Source organism: Mycteria americana, chromosome 6 (assembly GCF_035582795.1).
Source record: "Mycteria americana isolate JAX WOST 10 ecotype Jacksonville Zoo and Gardens chromosome 6, USCA_MyAme_1.0, whole genome shotgun sequence".
In the NCBI taxonomy this organism is placed as follows: domain Eukaryota; kingdom Metazoa; phylum Chordata; class Aves; order Ciconiiformes; family Ciconiidae; genus Mycteria; species Mycteria americana.
Window position 1 is genome coordinate 37,585,521 of NC_134370.1, and position 21,488 is coordinate 37,607,008.

Here is a 21,488-nt window from a genome sequence, read left to right on the forward strand (position 1 = left end):
CACAAGGTTCTGTCAGCTGCACAGAGACTTTCACTTACTCATTTACAGTGTGCTTTGGGACAAACTCATTTCTGCTTTGCAGATGGACAAGCTATTGCTCCTAGGGCTCCTGAGAGACTTGCTGGTGTGAGCACCACGATGGAGCTCTGCTGAAGCAAATATGATAAGAAAATATTGAATGTATCTGTTGATCCTATTGAACTATTTTTCCCAATTAATTTTCCCTATTTCCACTAGATAATTTTGTCTTATTGGATCATTAGAAACATTTTAAGATTAAAGGAGGCTTTCTAAAATACCTGTGTCCATATATTCTTCTGTTAGTGACTGCATTTCATAATACTGATTCTCTCCTGAATTGTTTTCGCTTAAGTGGCTCCAAACATGTGCCTGGTGTGTTAAACATCTACTGAGACAGACTCCTTTCCCCAAAAGGAGCTGATGTTTTCTTCCTTAGATTTCAGGTTACCATAAACTTGCAGAATCTTTTCTCTTTCAGTCTTCTTTTGAGAAGAAATAAACATCTGTCTCTTCTGTATTTTTTTGATGTATTATATTTTAGGGTCATACTTAGTCCCTCTGGATTTGGACAAGAATGCTCGTATTAGTTGAACGTAAATATTATCCGTAAATACTGCTTAGGGTTTGAAACCTTATGATAGTTGTGTGTGTAAGCATAAGTTAAAGGAAAAAAAAACCTTTGAAGTACTGAAATTACTGGCCTCTCATTCTCAGTAGCCCATTCATATAATAAAAAGTTTCATGTTACTGTGCATCCCCTATAACCAGCCAGTGATAAGTAACTTGACTCATATTCGTCCCATTGTTTTATCAGTGCTTTAGCTGATAATGGATGTGTTGGGGGGGGGGGTTCTGCTCTCAGTGTGTCTGATGGTAAATTACAGTTACCTCAATTTATGTGAAGTGGTTTATGAATTTGTTAGTTTTCATGAGTAACTCACTGTAGGCATCATCCTGCTGCACTGAAGTCAGACACACATGTCACTGACCTCAGAGGAGGTCAGCTTCAGGTCTTAATGTTTTCTGGGTTAAACCCATTTCCTACAGGTTCCTTCTCCTAGTTTCAGTGGACGTTGCCTTGGATCAACTAAGCTGTTATTGCTATCAGTTGTCTTTATTCAGAGTTGCAATGTAATTTTTAAGGCTCCAGTTCTGAATAAAGACAAGAGATAAGAAGCGATAAAAACGGCCAGGTCAGGGCGGAGGTCCTTCTTGCTAATAGCCTGTCTCCAGCGCTGACTGATAGCAGAAAGGTGTAAGAGCAGGGCAGTTGCCTCCCGGAAGACTCACTCACTTAGTTTCCAGTAATTCATAGCTCTGTGGTTCCCTGAGCTGGAGGTGGTGTCTTTGTGTTCAGTTGCCTTTCATAAATGTTGTCATCTTTATTTCTCCTTTTCCGTCCTGTTCTCTTATGCTAGGAGTTAAAATGCTGGCATAATGTTGTTTTCAGCCTTGTGCTCTACTGCCAGTAATTCCTAGCAGTTGTTTTTGCTTTTTCTCCATTGCAGAGCAGTGATTTGGCATTTTCATAGCGCTTTCTATCATTATGCCAGATTCTCATTCCTGCATGGTAATGGCCAACTCAGAGTCCATCTCTATCTAAAAATAGAATTGTTTTCACCATGTGCATTAAACATCCACATCTACAGTGAATTTTATCTGCCATTTTACTGCCCGCTCAGCAGTATGAACTCCTCCTTCATTTGTTTGCAGATTGTGCTTGTCTTCACTACTCTGAATTGCTTAGTGTCATCAACTAATGTTGTCATCCTTTTATTACCCTTAACAAACATGCTGAAGAGCACAAGCTTGAACACAGTTCTACAGAGCTCCCATCGGAGACATACCAGCCTTTGTTTCGTGTCTTTTCACCAATTATTCATGTGTGGTCTTTTGGTTTGTCCCAAGACACGTTAGGGTTTTTTCAAAAGCCTTTACTAAGGGACCTTACTGAATGGCTTTTGGATATCTAGAAAGACTTGCAGTATGACTGAGCTGTGACTTCACTTCAGAAAAGTTTATTTGACTTCTCCCTGTGCATCACACTTTCCTATGTAATCACTGCTTTGCCCCACACAGATACCAGGCTAATGTGATCACTGAATCAACATTTCTTCTAGGGTCTTTTCACAAAGTGGTATCCTCTTGGTAATCTTCAGGCCCTCTGGTATTAATGTATTATAAATCAAGACAATGCACATCACATTTAATACTTCATTTGTTTCATCCTTGAGTTTCTCTGGTGGATATCATCTGAACTTGGCAAATTGCTACTGTTTGGTGGGGGGGGATGGTGGTTTGGTTTTGGTTTTTTGTTGCTGTTGTCCTATAACCACTTTAGTCAGGGCTTTAACTTCAGAAGAAAATTGTTGGCTGTCCCCTGCGAAGAAGGTTTCTGACGTAGGAATCTTCCCAAACTTCTTGTTTGTGAACACAGCAGAAGTGGGGTTTGCATCTTGATCCTTATCTTCTCTGAGCGCCTTTTTTGTTTGTTTGTTTTTTAAACACTTGGATGATCTGTTGACCCTTGGATTCTGTTAGCCTGCTGGTGACCCTAATTTGTTTGAAAAGACAGTATTATGGGGCTTTTATGCCTTTTGCAAGTAGTTTTTCAAACTCTTTCACTTCTGTACTGTCTGCCTTTTTTTGAGTTTTATATTTATAACTTGACAGATCTTTATTATCTTTTCTGTAGTGTTGGTTGTATATTAGTAGGATATATACATAATAAAAAAAAGGGGTGCATTAAAAAGGGATAAAAAACCCGATTACAAATACTTTAAAAATATAGTTAAATTTGAAATTACAGTCCTGTACAGACCTGAACCTAACATTAGCCACTGAAATTAATCAATTTTTTAAAAGTAATGCTTAGATAACCCACTGTTATAACCAAGATTTAATAGATCATTGAACTGATAGGAATTTGTAGCTAAATGCCAGAAACTACAATTTGTTGAGTGCTGAATGAGCCTTAATAACAATAGATTCTTCTGCAGATGCAGAGATTATTTTTTTTAGTTTGCTAGTTTAGCTTGAGTTGAGAAAGTGATTGAAGTTGGGAATTGAAACAGCAAGAAAACTGAGAAGTTACTCCAGCTTCTAGGCTTTCTACATCTAAGTTATTGTTAGTATTAGAAGAGATGTGTAATTTATTAAAGAAAATGAACTGACGAATGAGCAAGTTACTTTGCTCTGCAGTGGGTGATCATTACTAATCAACCAAGCTGTCAGAGGACCACTTTATCAGGAAGTCAGGCACCTGTAAGCAGACGTTCTGATGCTTATTTTCTGTATCCTGCTTGGCAGTGAAATGGTTAGGAGGTCTGGTGCGGCACTGCTAGCTAGGGGCTAGTGAAGTTGTCGTGCTATTTGGAACACGATAGAGCGGGAAATTTTTGAAATATATTTGAAAAGGGCTTTAAAGTAAATTCTCCTGGACTGACTGTCCCCTGGCCACAGGTTTAAGTAGAATGTGCAGCTCCATTCTGCTTTAAACAGCTTACTGTACTTCAAGATTTTGTTTCATTTATTAAACCATCTCTATGATTAAATGATGTTCTCCATAGGAGAAGTCTGGAAGGAAATTAATTTTGGCACATGGAGAGGGTGGTTGGTGGACGTTTTGTTCACCTTTTTGGACAACGTTCTATTAGAGCATCAATTCCTTGCTGTAATGTTGTAATACACTAAGTTAGTGTGTGTAGCAGGTACTATAGCTGTGCAGGCACTATTTTCACTGTTTGCTAGGAGGCATACCTGCTAAGTACAGAGTTAGAGGAGTTTATGTTGGATGAAAATGTTTGTTACATTATCCAAAGTAAAGCCGTTCTTTGTTAAGTGCTGCAATGCTTTGAGATTCAAAATTATTAGAAACTTTTACATGGTTTCTGAAGTAAATAAAAGTGTTTTAATATTGTTTAATATGAAGAACTACTCAAATATTTTAATAGAGTAAACATGAAACAAAAAAGCTATGTTAAGGTAAACAAAGTTGAGTGTTATAAAAGAGCAAGCATTTAAGTTGCTATTACCACTACCTTAATTAAAACAAATGGGATATCTGAACAAACTGAGAGAATAGATTCTTATTGTCATCCGTATCATACAAAGTGCAGTGTACCATTGCCTGCAATATAACAGAAAGAGAAGTTTGGGGGAGTAAGGAGGGTAAGAGGGCACTGGAAATTGACTTGAATTTTGTCCTCATTTCTGCAGTATTGGTTGCATGATTATAGAATAATCACTTAACCTATATGTACTACAGTTTGCTTATTTGTAAATGGTACAATACCACTTCCAGTAGCAACTTGAAAAAAGTGTTTGCAGATAACTGGAGATATCCCACTTGAGTGGTATTCCTGTAAAAATATCTAAGTAACTTCATAGTATTGTGATTGACAGTAACTGTTCTGTGCTAACTCTTTTGTTGTAGTCTGCTAGTACTCAAGAAGAGATAATTTAGGGAAGTGGAACTTATTTCAGTTTTAATATCTCTTAGACATGCTGAGAATAAAAGGATATAACATTTTCCAGTAAGAAAAGTTTAATGTTGTTTAATGTGTATGTAGGGGTGAATTAGGAAAAAGGAGGGCAGTCTGACTTAAGCAGCAAACAAGAACATTTATTTCTCCTGCTGTCTGTTACACAGCATCACCTGGTAGAACAGCAGTAGGTTTTAACAGCACTGTGCTCTCACTTGCGCTGGTATAGATTATTATGGAATTGTAGCTTAGCAGAGAATCTCGTCCTGTGTAGAAAGGACTCCATACACGGACTTTGTGCAGAGACAAAATCTGCAGGTTGGAAAACTTGGAGCCAAACTGTTCTAAATGAGTTGCTTCTTTCCTGAAATTACAGTGAACAGTTAAGCTATGTTCTCACTGTAAAATCAACTACCGATACCCTGCAAAGGAGACATAGTGATTTTACTGAAGAAATTCAGAATGGGCTGGAGGGAGTATTGCAGTGGAACCACGTGGCGATTAAATAAACCTAAAAAGGACCTTTTTGTTGGTTCCATTATTTTTTTCATCCAGTAATTTATAGCAGTGTATTTAACTCGCAATTAAAATTTTGTACTATTCGCTAGTGGTGTCTGGTTTATATCATGTTAAAGTTAACACAACTATTCTGGTGATCCTAAATTGGAAAGTAATTTCTCATCCATGTGGTAATTCAGCATCTGGTATGCTGAGCTTCTGCAGTCTGACTCTTAGCTACTTACATAAGTCATGTACGTGCTAATTTAGATAGACTGGCTTATGTTTAAGGACACCAAGTAATTTTTATTCACAGTGTACTTATTCCTTGTTCTAGAGCTCCTGCCAAAGGTTGACACAGTTGCTTCAACAATCTAAAAGAAATAATTCAAGTAAGTAGAACTCAAGCATTTGGACAGCTGAAGCAGGTTTTATTGATAGCATGACTTTACTGATGCTGTTCAGTACATTCCGAAATGATTTGAAAAAAGTGGGAGACACTGAGGTGACAAACTGCTGATGATACAAAGTTGTTCAGGATAATGAAGAGGAGAGACAGGTATCGTGAAGAGCAGGAAGGACTTGTGATCCAGAATGAATGGCCACTAACATGATAGATAAAACTCACTTGATAAATATAAAGTTACACAAAAAGCAGAGTGTTGTAGTTTCATATAGACAGTGATGGATGCTAGGTTTACTGTTACTGCTTGGGATAATAGTTCATTAGACATCAGCTTCAGTGTTCAGTAGTGATGAAAACAGCAAAAGAACCTGGTGAGAATTACTGGGGAGGAGTAAAGAAAACATGAAACATAATTATGCCTCTGTGAGAAAGTATGCTGCACGCCAAGTCTTGAATACTATCTGCCGTTCTGGTCCTCCAACTCAAGAAAGTGCAGCAGAACTGGGAAAGACAGGTAGAGATACAGACTCATCAGCCTGGCAGAGAGGGAAGGGAAGGAAGCAGGGTTCTCTAAAGTCTTCGGTGGCATGGAGAGCTGAATAGCAATCTATTATTCACAGTCTCATCCTATATCAAAGCTAGAGGGCACTAGCAGGGGGCGAGCTCAGCATGAAGAAAAGGTAATGTTTTTTCTTTCATGTAGTCTGGAATTAAGCTTTGCCCAGGAATGTAGTGGATGGTAAAACACTGCATAGGTTTAGAAGTGAGTGGACCAATGCACAGAAGGCAAATCCCTCAAAAGCTGAGAGAGCTACCATGGACTTCCGGAGGGCAGACTTTGACCTGTTCAGGACAGTGGTTGAGAGAGTCCCTTGGGAGACAGTCCTGAAGGACAAGAGGGTCCAGGAAGGCTGGGCATTCTTCAAGAAGGAAGTCTTAAAAACGCAGGAGCAGGCTGTCCCCATGTGCCATAAGATGAACCGGCAGAGAAGATGAATGGCCTGGCTGAACAGGGAGCTTTTGCTGAGACTCGGGGAAAAAAAGGAGAGTTTACCACTTTTGGAAGAAGGGGCAGGCAACTTGAGAAGAGTACAGGTATCTCGTCAAGTCATGCAGAGAGAAAATCGGAAAGGCAAAAGCCCAGCTAGAACTCAATCTGGCCACTGTTGTAAGAGATAATAAAACATGTTTTTACAAATACATTAACAACAAAAAGAGAGCCAAGGAGAATCTCCGTCCTTCATTGGATGCGGGGAGAACATTGCCACCAAGGATGAGGAAAAGGCTGAGGTACTTAATGCCTTCTTTGCCTCAGTCTTTCATAGTCAGACCAGTTATCCCCAGGGAATTCAGCCCCCTGAGCAGGAAGACAGGGACGGAGAGCAGAATAAACCCCCCATAACCCAGGAGGAAGCAGTTAACGACCTGCTATGCCACCTGGACACTCACAAGTCTATGGGGCCGGATGGGATCCACCCGAGAGTACTGAGGGAGCTGGCGGAGGAGCTTGCCAAGCCACTCTCCATCATTTACCAGCAGTCCTGGATAACAGGGGCGGTCCCAGATGACAGGAGGCTTGCCAATGTGACGCCCATCTACAAGAAGGGACGGAAGGAGGATCCAGGGAACTACAGGCCTGTCAGCCTCACCTTGGCACCGGGGAAAATTATGGAGCAGTTCATCCTGAGTGTGCTCAACAGGCACGTGCAGGCCAACCAGGGGATCAGGCCCAGCCAGCATGGGTTCATGAAAGGCAGGTCCTGCCTGACCAACCTGATCTCCTTCTACGACCAGGTGACCTGCCTAGTGGATGAGGGAAAGGCTGTAGATGTCATCTACCTGGACTTTAGTAAAGCCTTTGACACTGTGTCCCACAGCATTCTCCTAGAGAAGCTGGCAGCTCATGGCTTAGGCAGGTGTACTCTTCCCTGGGTAAAAAACTGGCTGGATGGCCGAGCCCAGAGAGTTGTGAATGGAATTAAATCCAGTTGGCAGCCAGTCACAAGTGGTGTTCCCCAGGGCTCAGTTTTGGGGCCAGTCTTGTTTAATATCTTTATCGATGATCTGGACGAAGGGATTGAGTGCACCCTCAGTAAGTTTGCAGATGACGCCAAACTGGGCGGGGGCATTGGTCTGCTTGAGGGTAGGAAGGCTCTGCAGAGGGACCTGGACAGGCTGGATCAATGGGCCGAGGTCAGTTGTATGAGGTTCAACAAGGCCAAGTGCCGGGTCCTGCACTTGGGTCACAACAACCCCATGCAACGCTACAGGCTTGGGGAAGAGTGGCTGGAAAGCTGCCCAGTGGAAAAGGACCTGGGGGTGCTGCTTGACAGCTGGCTGAACATGAGCCAGCAGTGTGCCCAGGTGGCCAAGAAAGCCAATAGCATCCTGGCTTGTATCAGGAGTAGCGTGGCCAGCAGGACTAGGGAAGTGATTGTGGCCCTGTACTCTGCACTGGTGAGGCCACACCTCGAATACTGTGTTCAGTTTTTGGCCCCTCACTACAAGAGAGACGTTGAGGTGCTGGAGCGTGTCCAAAGAAGGGCAACGAAGCTGGTGAAGGGTCTGGAGAACAAGTCTTAAGAGGGCGGCTGAGGGAACTGGGGTTGTTTAGTCTGGAGAAGCGGAAGCTGAGGGGAGACCTTCTTGCTCTTTACAACTATCTGAAAGGAGGTTGTAGCAAGGTGGGGGTCGGTCTCTTCTCCCAAGTAACTAGTGATAGGACGAGAGGAAATGGCTTCAAGTTGCATCAGGAGAGGTTTAGATTGGATATTAGGAAAAATGTCTTTACTGAAAGGGTTATCAAGCATTGGAACAGGCTGCCCAGAGAGGTGATGGAGTCACCATCCCTGGAGGAGTTCAGAAATCGTGTAGATGTGGCACTTTGGGACATGGTTTAGTAGGCATGGAGGTGTTGGGTTGATGGTTGGACTAGATGATCTTAGAGGTCTTTTCCAACCTTAATGCTCTCTTCTCTATGAGAGAGCACGTTCCCCAAGCAGCTGGCACATGGCTGGAAGGTACCTAGTGGACGTTGAGAAGCATCTCTGCATCCGAGTGCCTTTCTTACTACTCATCCCTAGGCAACTGCTATTAGTCACTGTCAGGATCAGGATAAGGCTGGACAGTCCACTCCTCTGACCTCATCCTGCTGTTGTATTCTTCGTTTCTTTAATTCTTAGCATCCCTTTCTGTCTCTTCAATATCTTTGTATGTGAGGGAGAGAAAAACTAACTTTTCCTCTTCTTTATCCTGTAACTTGTTGCTAAGTTGCTGGAGCAAATTCTGCTGCTTATGGCAACTCTTCAGTAAATATACTCTAGCTTTTGGCTCGTGCTTTCTGTTAAGAAAATTGGGTTAACTTCTACCTTTGTGGCTTGTAGAAACAGAGGTTTAGCTGTGGTATGTTGCCATAATAGCTGTTGATTGTATTTTTGTTCTAGCTGGCTGTCTGTGGCTCACCTTGAAGGCTTGCTCATATTCTCAGATTCTGCCATTTGAGAATATCTGGGCTAGCTAATAAAATAAATTACTTGAATTGCTGCCTTCCTTTAGATGTACATATAAACAAGGACACATGGATAGCCATAATAATGCAGAACAGGCATGGTACAGAAAGTGGTAGTGGTGGGTGCCCAACTACAGCACAGGAGGGATGTACAAAACTTGGTTTTGAAATGACCAAAATAAATTAGCATCCTGCCCAAATCAGCAACCTAAAAGGATGATACTTGTGGTATTGTGTGTCCAAATATGTATGTGCATAAGAAAGCTATTTGGAAGGAGGTGTGTCCCATTTCAGTTTTTCCTTTTGTCCTAGACATGGTTATGTTAGCACAAACAGGTGAGGGAATGGGTAGCATGTAACTTCATGCCCAGTTATTGTGAGTGCAGAAGAGGGCTCATAGGTATCGGTCAAGCATTGTGGGGGAGTTTGTTAGGTCTGCTGCTTTCCAGAAGCGCTGCATTGCAGCTGAAACAGATTATTCATTGTTAATGTGGGAATCTTTTGATGGATACTTAGTACTGCTGACAGCTAGTGCTTTCTAAAATGAGTTCAGGGATAATCTGGCCCTACATACCTGCAAAAAGATGACCATATGACATTTAAGTGTTACATAATACTTTTACAAACTTATTACAAGTCTGTTTTGTTGATTATATTATTTTTCTATGTGAGTCACTAAGAAGTCGTGGTTATTTTGTGTGGAAAAGTAATTGCAGGGGAAAAGTTTTTATTTTTTCCCATTTTGAAAACCTAGTTTTAAAGTTCCACCACTTAACAAATGTTTATTTTCTCATCCCTTTTAAATTCATTAGGAACCAAAATTAAACAAACTGAAGTATTAAATTCTTTATCACTGTTGTTAACTACATCACAGAAATCATGAGTAGTACCAACAACTTTTGGACACAAGATTTGCCAGCTGATTTGTGCATTGTTCTCAGTCTGAGGTAACATGCAGGGACTGGCTCTATTCATTGCACATTTCACTTAATATTTGGCATCTCAGTGTTTCATAGGTAAACCATAAGTACACTGGGAATTATGTTTGCAGACTTTCAATAGCAAATAAATATGCATTTTAAATTATTGCATGAAGAATTGATTAATAAATTGCATTATTATCTTATTCTCTGTGGCTGTGACAGTATACTAATTCCATTTGCCTTACTGAGGAGGACACTCTGTCAAATGCACGCTGAAAAGAAAGGAATAAAGTGAACTAAAGGGTGGGCTGAGATTTTATATCTGCTACTCTCCTGATGACATCATTAAGACAGTGTTGCTGTTGTATGAATTTAACAAGTGTCATGTTTCTATAAAGTAAATGTGGGGGCAGTTGGTTAAAACACTGTACGTTTTGCAGACGTTTTTATATGAAAAGATCTTGGAACCATCCCCAGTAATTTCAAGCTGCAGAAACTGGAATAGAAATAAAGAAATAAACTGTAGACAGCAAAAGAGTCATTCAAGATATGATCGGTCAACTAAAGCCTTACTAGGTCCATGACTTAGAAAAACAGTAAAAAATCTGATCTGTAAGTACATCAGGCAAAATCTTGATAAGCGGTACACAGCTTGTAGTCCTCATATTTTGGCTTGTACCAATTACTCAGATAACCACAAATTTAGTAACAAAAGCAAATGCAGTTAGTTTAACTTTAGCTTAATATGTATATACATATCATACAATATACATGTAATTTATTGTAGAGTTCAAAAATTTGTTTGATGTAGTCAGGCATTGGAAAACAAATTACAAGCTGGAAATTAACGGAGTTACATCAGTGTTAATGTTACTAAGAATTCACCAAGTCAAGGAGTGCGGTGGCAGTTTTGCCCACTAGAAAAATTGTTAAATCATCAAGAATGACATGGTGTTTCTATTGGCTGAATTTATTCTATATATAGAATATTCTATTCTATAGTTTTCATTTGTCCTGCTCAAATGTGCTTTTCTATATATTGAGTGTGGTATTGCTGTGGATTTATTGTTATTACAAAAGGGAGGCTCTGTTTGTTACTGCTTTGAGAATGTCAGCCATAGCATGTGAACGGCCATCATCAGTTTAAATGGGAAAAGCAACACGGCTCCTACTATGTCTGCACTGTCACTGGCCCGGAGGAACCGTGATTGTTTGGGTGCAGGTTGTGCTCTTCTAAAACCATAACAATCAGGTGAGAAAAGTGCCTTATCTCTGGTAACAAAAGGATGGGAGCACTCCAGTTGTAGTAGTCAGATGAGCATATGATGTAACCTCTTAAGAGCCACAGGAATTAAATTCAGACAACTAATAAATCCATTAGCTACCTTTGTGGCCTGAAAGATGATGGATTGTAGAATGGTTTTGGGTCCAATAAGAGTATTGCTTCTCTACTGCATGCATAATGAAGCAAATTCCAGCTATGTTTAACTCCGGGGGAGTGTGGTTTTAGTTTAAAGGAAACTATACATTTCCTTCCTGTACATTTGTCATTTTTCCTGGACTGTGTATTTCCAATTTAGAACTATATGAGAACTCAAAAAGGGCAATCTGATGTTGTACTGAGAAACTAAGAAGTACCAGATTTCCTTACTGAAGTTACAAAGTCTAGAAACCAAACAAAGAGAAAAGAGATTAAAAGTATCACCCTTCATGCTGAGTAACAAAATTAAACTCCTCTCCTTCTGACTTGAAGGAACTGTGCTGCCTCAGGAATGTAAAACTCACACTAACATGAATAACCTGTATTGTATATCAGCCATAATAGATTTTCTGTAAACCTCACTCAAATGTAAATGAGTTGCATTATTTTTCTTTCTTTATAAAAAATATTGTACGAGTTGGTCAGTCACAACCAAGACTCCTTTTGAGGAACAGTATCTCAGATGCATTTGCTTGTTTTCTCATTAAGTTTAAGGCTGATAGTAAGACTGTATGATTAACTTTAGAAGGGTGCTATTTTCTCTCATGACACAAATTAACTTTAAGCTTGCTTCTTCCTGCTAAGCCTGCACAGATTCCTTCTGAAACTGTTCCTCTATTGAAAACCCTTTAAGTTGCAGATTAATTGCAGGTCTACTTTGGGTCCCCACTTTTAATGAGTTCAAATAATTTAGATATTCCGAGCTGATCAGGCTAGGGGTCACATACGAATAACAGCTGCACGTCTGGCAACAAAGAAGCTTTGATGTCAGTCCGATAGGGAATCTGCCTGAAAACTCAGATATTTGGAGATATTCGAGTAAGTGAAACTCCATTGCCTTCCTGCTTTTGTAGTGTATGAATAGTAACCTGCCTATGGGAGTTCTGCTGATGGAGAGGGGGTGGGTGGGTGGAAACCAGGGTGACAAACTGCTTGCCCTGAGCAAGCGTTTTGCTACGGAACTGGCAGAGAGTATCTGCAACGTAAGGGCTTGCCATCAGCACGCAGTAAGGAAGAGAGACTTGCTGGTCCCCGTCCTATGTACGGCAGAGCCGAGGAAGAGGATTTAACCTCTAGTGGCTGAGAGAGTTCCAGGCCTAATATGCTTGAAGCTTAACACTGAGGTGTTGACACCTTTGTTGAAGGCCTCATATGGGCTATGCTGGCTAAAACACATTTGAAGAATAGATAAACATTTTCAAATATTATGTTCTAGTATCACTTAGCTTTAATGCATTTTTTTGGTGGTCTTACAATGCAACTGTGTTTCAGATTGTGATAAAAACCCAAATATGTGGGAGTAGGACTGTCTAGCTTTTTTTTTCTTTTTTTTTTTAGTTTAGTGGTATATTGTACTGTTCCATATTGTGTTAGTCTTTGCGTTTTATGGATAAGGCTGACAAAGACTGCTTTGCATATCATACAGTTTAGTAAAAACTTCAGCACTCTGCTAAAAACTTTAGCGTAGGTCGTCTAGGGATATGTTCTGAAAAATCTCATTGCTTCCTTTGCCAAGAACACAGTTTATTTTCATCCCTTTCTTCTAATCTTACTTTGCAAGGTGGGAACCATTTTATGTACTGATGCGTAACTGTGGTAACCATCCTAACGCGTGCATACATGTGCTTTTGTGATGTGCTATTATGTACCTGCATTCTGGGTTTTGGCAGTATGTTTTCTGTATTATTTTCAAGGTAACTGTTAGGTTCTCAGTGGATCTGTTGTGTCAGGATTATTATTTCCTTCTAGTGGTTATTCTCCTCTTAAAGCATCTTCTTTATTGTTTGTGTAGAACACCTAACATATTCCTCCTCCTGTAAAATGTACTGCTATTTCTTCTACAGGTAAAAAGACAACACAAAATCATGTTCTACGCCTGACATCAGTGTGTGATGCTGTCGCAGTCCTGCTTGCTGATGGACACTCTTTGGGCAGCAGTATTTCTTACTCTTCCAGGCTTTACATGTCCCAGAGAAGAGTGATGCATTACATGTTTCCTACACTTATCAAAGAATAAACAAAATGATTCTTCCAGGTGATACGAAGAAGTAGTGATGAGGAAAAGTTGCTGTGCTTGGTACGTCAGCGTGCAGGACACCACTGTCAAACTGCCGTCATCGTGATTCTCATACTGGCCTGGGAAGGGATCCCTCATCTCCTGGCTGATACGCTGTACAAAGAACTGACACAGAGTCTCAGAAAATATGGCTGTCCCACCAGCCGTAGATGTGCGTTAAATGAAGAGTAAGTTACTTTAATAGTATATGACTGTTGTGTTGCCTTTTGAATGTTCTGCAATAAATAACTTGAGAATTCAATAGTAAGACTAACAAAATAAATACACAAAAGCTTATTTAAAATTACAAACCACTAGGTGTCATTTCAGTATAAAACTTAGTTCCTGGCTTTTCCCAGAGACCAGGCTCTAAGTGATAGTTGTACATGCTACACCCAGGGAAAGGGGTGGCAATGAACTTCTCTCCTGGCATTGCGCACGCTGCCCGAGACATTCAGTGTGCCCTTTGCACACACGGCCATGCTAAAGAGCTGCTAAGAAGGTGATATGTGACTTTTTTAAATAAACGAGAGATTGAACACTCAAAATTAGGATTTTCCTCTCTATGTCTCTATGAGAGGAATTTGGTTTAATTGACTAGATAATATATTGCAACTGAAGCTCTGTAGCAGTGCTGCCTTTGTGCTGATTTTTGTGTAGCCTGTATTTAAGCAGACTCTAATAGCTGTACAGTGACCTGAATCTAACGCTCGTATTCTTAAAGGGTTAGGCTAAGTAGGATTGTTCCACTTTGAAAGTTGGATCAATTTGGAGCTAATGGTATTGCCGCACATAACAAAATAATTATTGCATTTAGGAGTAGCCTTTAGTAGGAGTGGTATTTTCTTGGATAAAAATTTTATCCAGCTGGAGAAGTCAAAATCAAGCAGCATGGGTATATTTATATAGCTATAACTGAGTGTTATGTATTTCCCAGAAGTGGGACTTTGGGGAGTTGAGACTGTCTTTATGGGGAAAAAAGTCAGTCCTCCACACATAAATATTTCCTTAACAGAAAATATCTGGTTAAACTGTGTGTTCTGTAAATTCCTGTGTTGTTATGCTATGTATTATAAAAGAAATAGCAAACAGCATTGACCTAAAAAAAAAAAAAAAAAAAAAAAAAAAAGAGCTGCTGACTTGACGTGTGTCTTTATTTCCTTTCATAGTCGTACTTGTGCATGTCAAGGACTTGATCCAGAAACTTGTGGAGCGTCATTCTCTTTTGGCTGTTCATGGAGTATGTATTTCAATGGCTGTAAGTTTGCCAGAAGCAAAAACCCCAGGAAATTCAGGCTTCTCACTGATGACCCTAAACAAGTAAGATTTATTTTATTTATTTTATTGTTTTGTTTTCCTCCAAATACTTATTCTGTTGATTTTTCAGAACTAGAAACGAAATCTACGGATATCCACCGCTTCTCTCTCACGCATGTATGCATAGCTTATCACACAGGCACCCAACGAAATGTTTTGTAACTGTAGTATTTATAATGTTTCCACTGTATGAAAACTCAGGGTTGTTTACTATGTATTTAAATACCCTAAAATTATCCTTAAATGCTTTTCTGTATGCATATTTAGCTCCACTGTGTAACTCTGTATGAAATCTTAATTCTTTGTAAGTATAAAATACAGCTAAAGGTTTTTCTAAGCACCAGGACTGCACCTCAGAGATTCAGTCCTTTTGCCTTGTCATAGAAAATTTTGTACGTTGGGGTGCGCTGCTTTCACACTGCTGTCTGACCAGCTGACAACCTGGTCTTCTGTCTGCCACGTAGAATAAACTGTTTTTTCTGTGGACAGCGTGTTTTTTAAACACTCTTCAAGGAATGAATACGCTAAAATATGATGCAGTGAAATGATACTGTAATTGCTGCTTATGAGTGTTAGTGATAACATAAAGCTGAGATAGCACAGAAAATATGGTGATGGATTATGTGAAGTGACAAACCTCTCAAAAAAAACCAACCAAATTTGTTTTTTACATTGGAAATACTTTCATGAAGAAGGAATAAAGGTGGTGTAAACTGATGACTACTGCCTGATGAACATATATTCCTCAGGGTAACTTGAAAGTGCCTTTTGTTCTGACTGTAGATGTCTCTAACCCCACTTTCCTGTGGAACTCCTAAATAAAAGTATCGCACCTTTACTAGCACATCTGGCATGCTTTAAGAGACATATACTATGGGGCAGTCAGTTACCTAGTTCTCCCTTTGGGTTACCCTGCTGATAATCTTTCTCGGCTCCTGAACTCCACTGCTGCCAGCTACAGAAAAGACCTAGCTGGTTGAAGTCCAGATAGTATTCTTGCATTTTTTAATGTGTAGTGTACACATGCGTATGTACCCACAACGTGAAACATTAATTGTTTCTTGGAAGAGAGAGATGTCAGTTGATTGACTGGAGCGAAATATATCCTCCCAAGTCCTAATTTTTTTCCTGAAAGAGTTGATGAAGCATCTTTTATGCATATATGCATGAATGCAAAACCCACAATCTCCTCCGAGTTGTGCTGTCCACTCGCATTGTGGGTATTCACAAACTTCATTAGCGCTTAAAGCGGGGAACTTCTGCCTCAGCAGAATAGAGCACACATGGCCCTTCTGCCCTTCTTCTCACTGAATACATGACTGAGAAAGTACAAGCTGAAAATAGCCCTGCTTGTCTCAAGAGGGAATTTGTTTTATAAATTTTCATTTATAGAAAAATGTATTTATTGGGCATTCTTTCATTTTAGGAATCCTGTTCCTTCTCCTTTGTCCTTTCTTGTTCTCTGTGATCCTGTGTTTTTAGGTTCTCCCCCTGAGTAATGATGTACATGGTGCATTCTGTGCGTGTGTTTTCTCTGTAGTTTTCTAATGTTTTTAATAACATTAGCTGGGGAATCAACAAAGGCAGCAACCTTCATATGTACTGTCTAATGAAATATTAGGCTGTGCCAGATCTCTTGTGTGAGAGCTCAAATAGATCTGTCTTTGATCAGAATACACTCTGTGAGACTGCAAGCTCTGTTGGCATCGCTTCCTCTGAGTCTGTGAAATGGCCACCCTGAGCTCCATTCGGACACTTAGTCAAGCACAACGGCATTCACAGCAGCATCTAGAAATGATACCCCACTCATGTGGCATTGCCTGTTTGCTTGACAGGTAACCTGTAAATTTTTGGAGGAGAATGCCTTCTACCACAATGTAAATCAGTTGCCTGAAAGAGAAGATTACTTAACCAGGACATTTTCTAGATGTGTGGTCTAAAAGCGCATTCCCTTATTTCTCCTTTTCCATGGGAATTGTTTTAAAGCCTCTTTGGATTCTGCAGCTGAGAGGGGATGAGGGTGGCACAGCACACAGGTACTCTATAACTGTGCTTGTCTGCGAGGGAAGCATGTGCAACCCATAGCATACTGCTGTGCAAAAAGCCTCCAGCTGTAGGCAACAGTGGTGCTTGAGCACTTGGAGTGTGCGTGCAGGTTGTCAGTGCATCTCAAAGAAGTTAAGTTACTGGTAAATAATTTTTCTCTTCATTTGGTTTTGTCATTAATTTTTCTAGCAGATACTTCTTTTAGCTAAATATTGGATATTGATGATTTTGCAGATGACATAAAGCTAGGAGCTATAGCAAATTAAGAAGATAGTTCGAAGTCCAGAAAGATTTGGATCACTTGAAGCACTGGATGGAGTGAGATGAGGTTAAGGGTGTAATATACCTGGGTAAGAATAGTACATAGGATAGATAATTAAGGATGCATTACCTTCAGTGCAGTTCAGAAAAACTTGTAGCAATCAACAGTTGATAAACTGGGTATAGTATGAGTTAAAAATACAGTATAATTTTGTAATGTAACATCACATTGAAAAATGTAAAAGTATCCTTATATGTTTATATATTGGTGTTTACAATATATGGCAATAAGTGTGATGTTGTTTTTTTTAAACAAAATAAAATAAGCTGTCATTTTTGGCCACTATACAGTGTGCAAAACTGAAGCTGCAGTTGTCTCTCAAAGCCTGGGCCTTGGAGGAAAACAAAGTAGGGAGTATGTCCCCACCCTTTTCGTCCCCAGTTGGTTGGTGATTTTTCTGGAAAAGCAGAAATTTAGGAAAAGAATTTAGGGATTGTTTCTATACATAAGAGCTTAAATGTTACACTGCCATAGATGCCCACCTAGCTAGTTCCATGTTTATATGGCTTACCCCAAGGAAAGGAATATTACTTCCTAATCTAGTAGATATTTCCATAAAGTCCCGAGTTTTGCACCTCCAAAGAACAAAATATCTATCAAATGTTCGTGATAAGAATTCTGTTGCAATGTTAGAAACATACCTCTTTCCCTTAGAGCTGAAATTATTGTTAAATGCTATTGGGAGTTAACTCATACGATTAAAAGAAAAAGAAGCCAGAAACCTAGGATTTTTTTAGCAGGGCTGTATCGACATAAATTAAGGTCCCATAAGCAAAACACTAAAAGAAGACCTGGGGTTCCATCTCCACTCAGCATGTGGTATAATCTTTCTCTCCTAGATGTTACTTCTCTATTTTGTGTGGGAACATACCTCATTCCTTGACTGTCTATGTATTGGAAGGGGGAAATGATGCAGAAATTAGTTCCTTGTGTGCTGGGTTTCTTTGCCCTAGCAGATGTCCTCCATTGTTATTTGGTTGACTTATGTTTAACGATTTTGGTATTTTAGTCATGCAAAAGTAGACTTATTTATGGTTGGTGACAAAGGGCAGCAGAACAGAAGTCAGATTAATAAAGTATAAGATAGAGGCTGACTTGTCAGCCATCTCTAAACTGGATTAGTTCTTTTAAAGCAAATTACAGTGCTCTAAATGTTGCCTTTCTCTGCAGGAGGAACTTCTTGAAAATAATTTGCAAACTTTAGCTACTGATGTGGCTCCGGTTTATAAAAAGCTTGCTCCTGAAGCTTTCCAGAACCAGGTAGGTCTGTGACATACAGTTAGTGTAGCTGTAGCTCTGAACAGGCAGCGTACTTGGACAAGATGAAACCCCAAAGTATGTTCATGGGTGGAAGCCACAGACTTTGCAGATGTGGTGAATCCCCTTGCTAACTTACAGTGGTTGCTTTATTTGGTTAGTTTTAAAATACTGCACCTTTCTTATTTCAGCTGATGGTTAGGTTATGCCCTGAGCTGTGCATATGTAAAAGGCTTACAGATAATACTGTAAATAAAATGTTTTTATTATTTGAAGACATTTTTACTCTGGCTGAGCTGATTATCTTGTTGACATCCAGTCCTAAGTGTTGCATGCTTCATAGGAAAATACATGCTTTCTGATCGTGCTTACTGGCTGTATTTATTCTGTCACAAGTGCAGTTGTGGCTTATGGGGTTCCAAGTCGCTCACTTTCAGTCCCAAGTACCTGTAGTTTGTTTTACTTTTAGGTGGAAAATGAACACATGGGCCCAGACTGTCGTCTTGGATCCAAGGACGGTAGGCCTTTCTCTGGTGTAACAGCTTGCATAGATTTCTGTGCCCATGCCCATAAGGACACACATAACATGCACAATGGAAGCACTGTGGTATGTACATGGGATTTTCTCATTTGTACTGTTTACTGTTGTGATTACTGTGTGTTTTAAAATGCTGCTTGATTTAGTGGGTACATTTGCATTGTTTTTTTAAGGTACTATGAAATTAACTGCATGTTCCTATTTATAAATTCCCATATTATTTGCATCTATTTATTACTGGTTTACAGAGGACATAAGTTCATCTTATTACAGAACAGATCAAGAAAGGTATGGGAGTGATCCTTCGTACAAAATACCTTAATTCTTTTAAGACACCCGGGCCCTTTGGAGAGGACTGGCCATAGGACAGATAAGCTATTCACAGCAGAGGTTTGATGCTCAAAGGCAAATACTTATCTAACCAAGGAGTTGTATGGACGTCTGTAGAGGAAGAGCTAAAACAAACACATTATTGATTTACCTCCCCCAGGCTCAGTTCCCATCAAATTCGCTTTTTATTGCACTGTGCACTTGCCAAGCTTCATGTTAGTATAGTTACTAGTCAGAAAGTAGAGAGTATGATATCATGGGGTAGGTGGTGGAGTCAGGTGATTATTATGATCTTTAAGTCTCAGTATGAAAGGAAAACCCACAGATGTGGTTTTTTAGATGCAGTTCTTGTACCAAATACCTTGCTGGATTGCTAATGAGAAAATCAGTTAGGAATTACTCAGTTAAGTGATCTTTTAGAAATTGAGACCATAGTTGTGAAGAAAGACAATCTCAAAAGAGAAAAGATAAAATAAAACTGACAGTCTGGGTTTTTTTAGTAGTTAGAGCATTGTAATGCCCTAAATAGCTAGGATGACTACTTGTACGTTAGTGGAATTAACATTCAAGAATAATTTCTCTATGAAATTATGCATATCTGGAAAAAAGAAATTAATCTAAAATCTCTGCCTGCTTAGAAACAGTCTTTTTTAAAATTTGGAAATGAAAATTGAATTATTATGTTGCTGTGATTGAATAAAACGTTGCATTTACACATATACTTAACATGTAGCATTTGTATGTAACAGCAATGAAATTACTGGAACAATTGCTTAATATTAATTGTATTCTATGTGCTTGTATGTTGGGCAAATGTCTGTTGCTTTAAATTATGGAAGCAGGTCTTGGAATTCACCAGGAATGGCATTCCTGAATAGATTAATATTTTTCCTAGCACTGAATGCCACTTATATGCAGATATTTTATAAGAAAATGCTAGAAGCGTACTTTGCAAAAGATTAGTAAGATGCTATGAGTAAGCTCATGTGTAAGTACAGTCACTTCAAAGCTTCTGAAGCATAGGAATTCAAACCTCTTAAAGATCCCAAATTTGGAAATGAGACTTCCTTTTCATGACAAACTGCATGGTATACTTTTAAATGAAATTTAATTTAGGCATTCCAAAAATAATAATATTTTGTTAAGTGCTACATTGCCTCTTAACTTAAAGACAAAATGAAATGGAAACAGAGTCTGCTACTCATTCTGCCATACTGGATCCCAGAAAAGCCGTAACTTGTGGCCAGAAGTAGCTGGAGGGACAATTAGCCCCTTTTTTTTGAGGAATTTACTGGGGAATAGGTCTACGAACGTGTATTTATCTGTAATCATCTGATGTTATTTCAGCTTCAGATTATGCTTGCTAGTGTTGATATTTTCTTTCTATGGATTGTACGTGGTGTGTTTGCAAGTAATTCCAAATCTAAGCAGCAGGGAAAATTAGGATCTGTGTAAGGTATATCGTTATGTAGGCCAGAACTTAACATTGTGTTTCTATCAAATTCTGTCAGATTTTGTAAGTCTTGCAGAACATTATCAAATCATTATAACTGCTGAAAACTATACCTTGGAAGGTATAATCAGATAGCTCACTCATACAAATAACTATCGCATACCTGATATTCTCGTTATTTAGATTTGATATCTCTTTATTTTAATATACTTGCAAAAAAGGGCTACATATAAATAGGAAACAGTTGCAAGTATTAACACTCAATTTATATACTTGAATTGGGGCATTGGGAAGGTGAATTAGAGTTAAGAGTTACCTAATGATCTGTATACAGCCTTCACAGTGAGAAGATGTGGGTGTGATTCATAGGACACATAGAGTTTGCTGCCTATTAGTCTATCTAGGTGTATAGTTACAGTGGTACATAGTGGAAGCCTAAAGCAAAGAATTTCATTGTTTTCCAAACAGGGTGATAGGACATGCTGGGCTTTCTTCAATCTAGATCAGTTTGATGATGATCAAAATTAGGGTTGTTAATTTTAGCTTACAACCAAATCTGTTAATAAAATAGGAAAACTAGTGGTAAGAACACAAAAATAAATTACTACGTGTGATTCAGCATCCGTCTGGTCACCTCCTTTATTCCCATCCAGTTCCAGAAGCTGCTTTGGCTACCTACTTAGTTTAAAATACACTATGATTTCTTACAGATCACTGGTAATAATGGTGGAGGAGTCATTTGCATTTTCACTATGACATATTTTGTCTGTAAAATGTACTATGTGCAAGTAATACATCTAACTGAGGTGACAACTTTCATATAGATTATTGTTTTCTGATAATGTGGTA

At 39.3% G+C, this 21,488-nt stretch overlaps 1 protein-coding gene across 10 annotated transcripts in view; it reads left to right on the top strand.

Annotated features, from left to right (window-relative positions):
- TET1 (tet methylcytosine dioxygenase 1) overlaps positions 1-21,488 on the top strand; it is an 83,178-nt gene that overhangs the window by 39,189 nt on the left and 22,501 nt on the right. For all 10 annotated transcript variants that reach the window (XR_012776190.1, XR_012776191.1, XM_075505341.1 and 7 more), the window contains 4 exons: positions 13,356-13,564; positions 14,546-14,696; positions 18,232-18,321; positions 18,788-18,925. Coding sequence is in view for 8 of the 10 variants with exons in the window: in XM_075505341.1 (XP_075361456.1) it covers positions 13,356-13,564; positions 14,546-14,696; positions 18,232-18,321; positions 18,788-18,925 (588 nt within the window). In the remaining 2 variants the exon portion in view is untranslated. The remainder of the gene's footprint in view (positions 1-13,355; positions 13,565-14,545; positions 14,697-18,231; positions 18,322-18,787; positions 18,926-21,488) is intronic.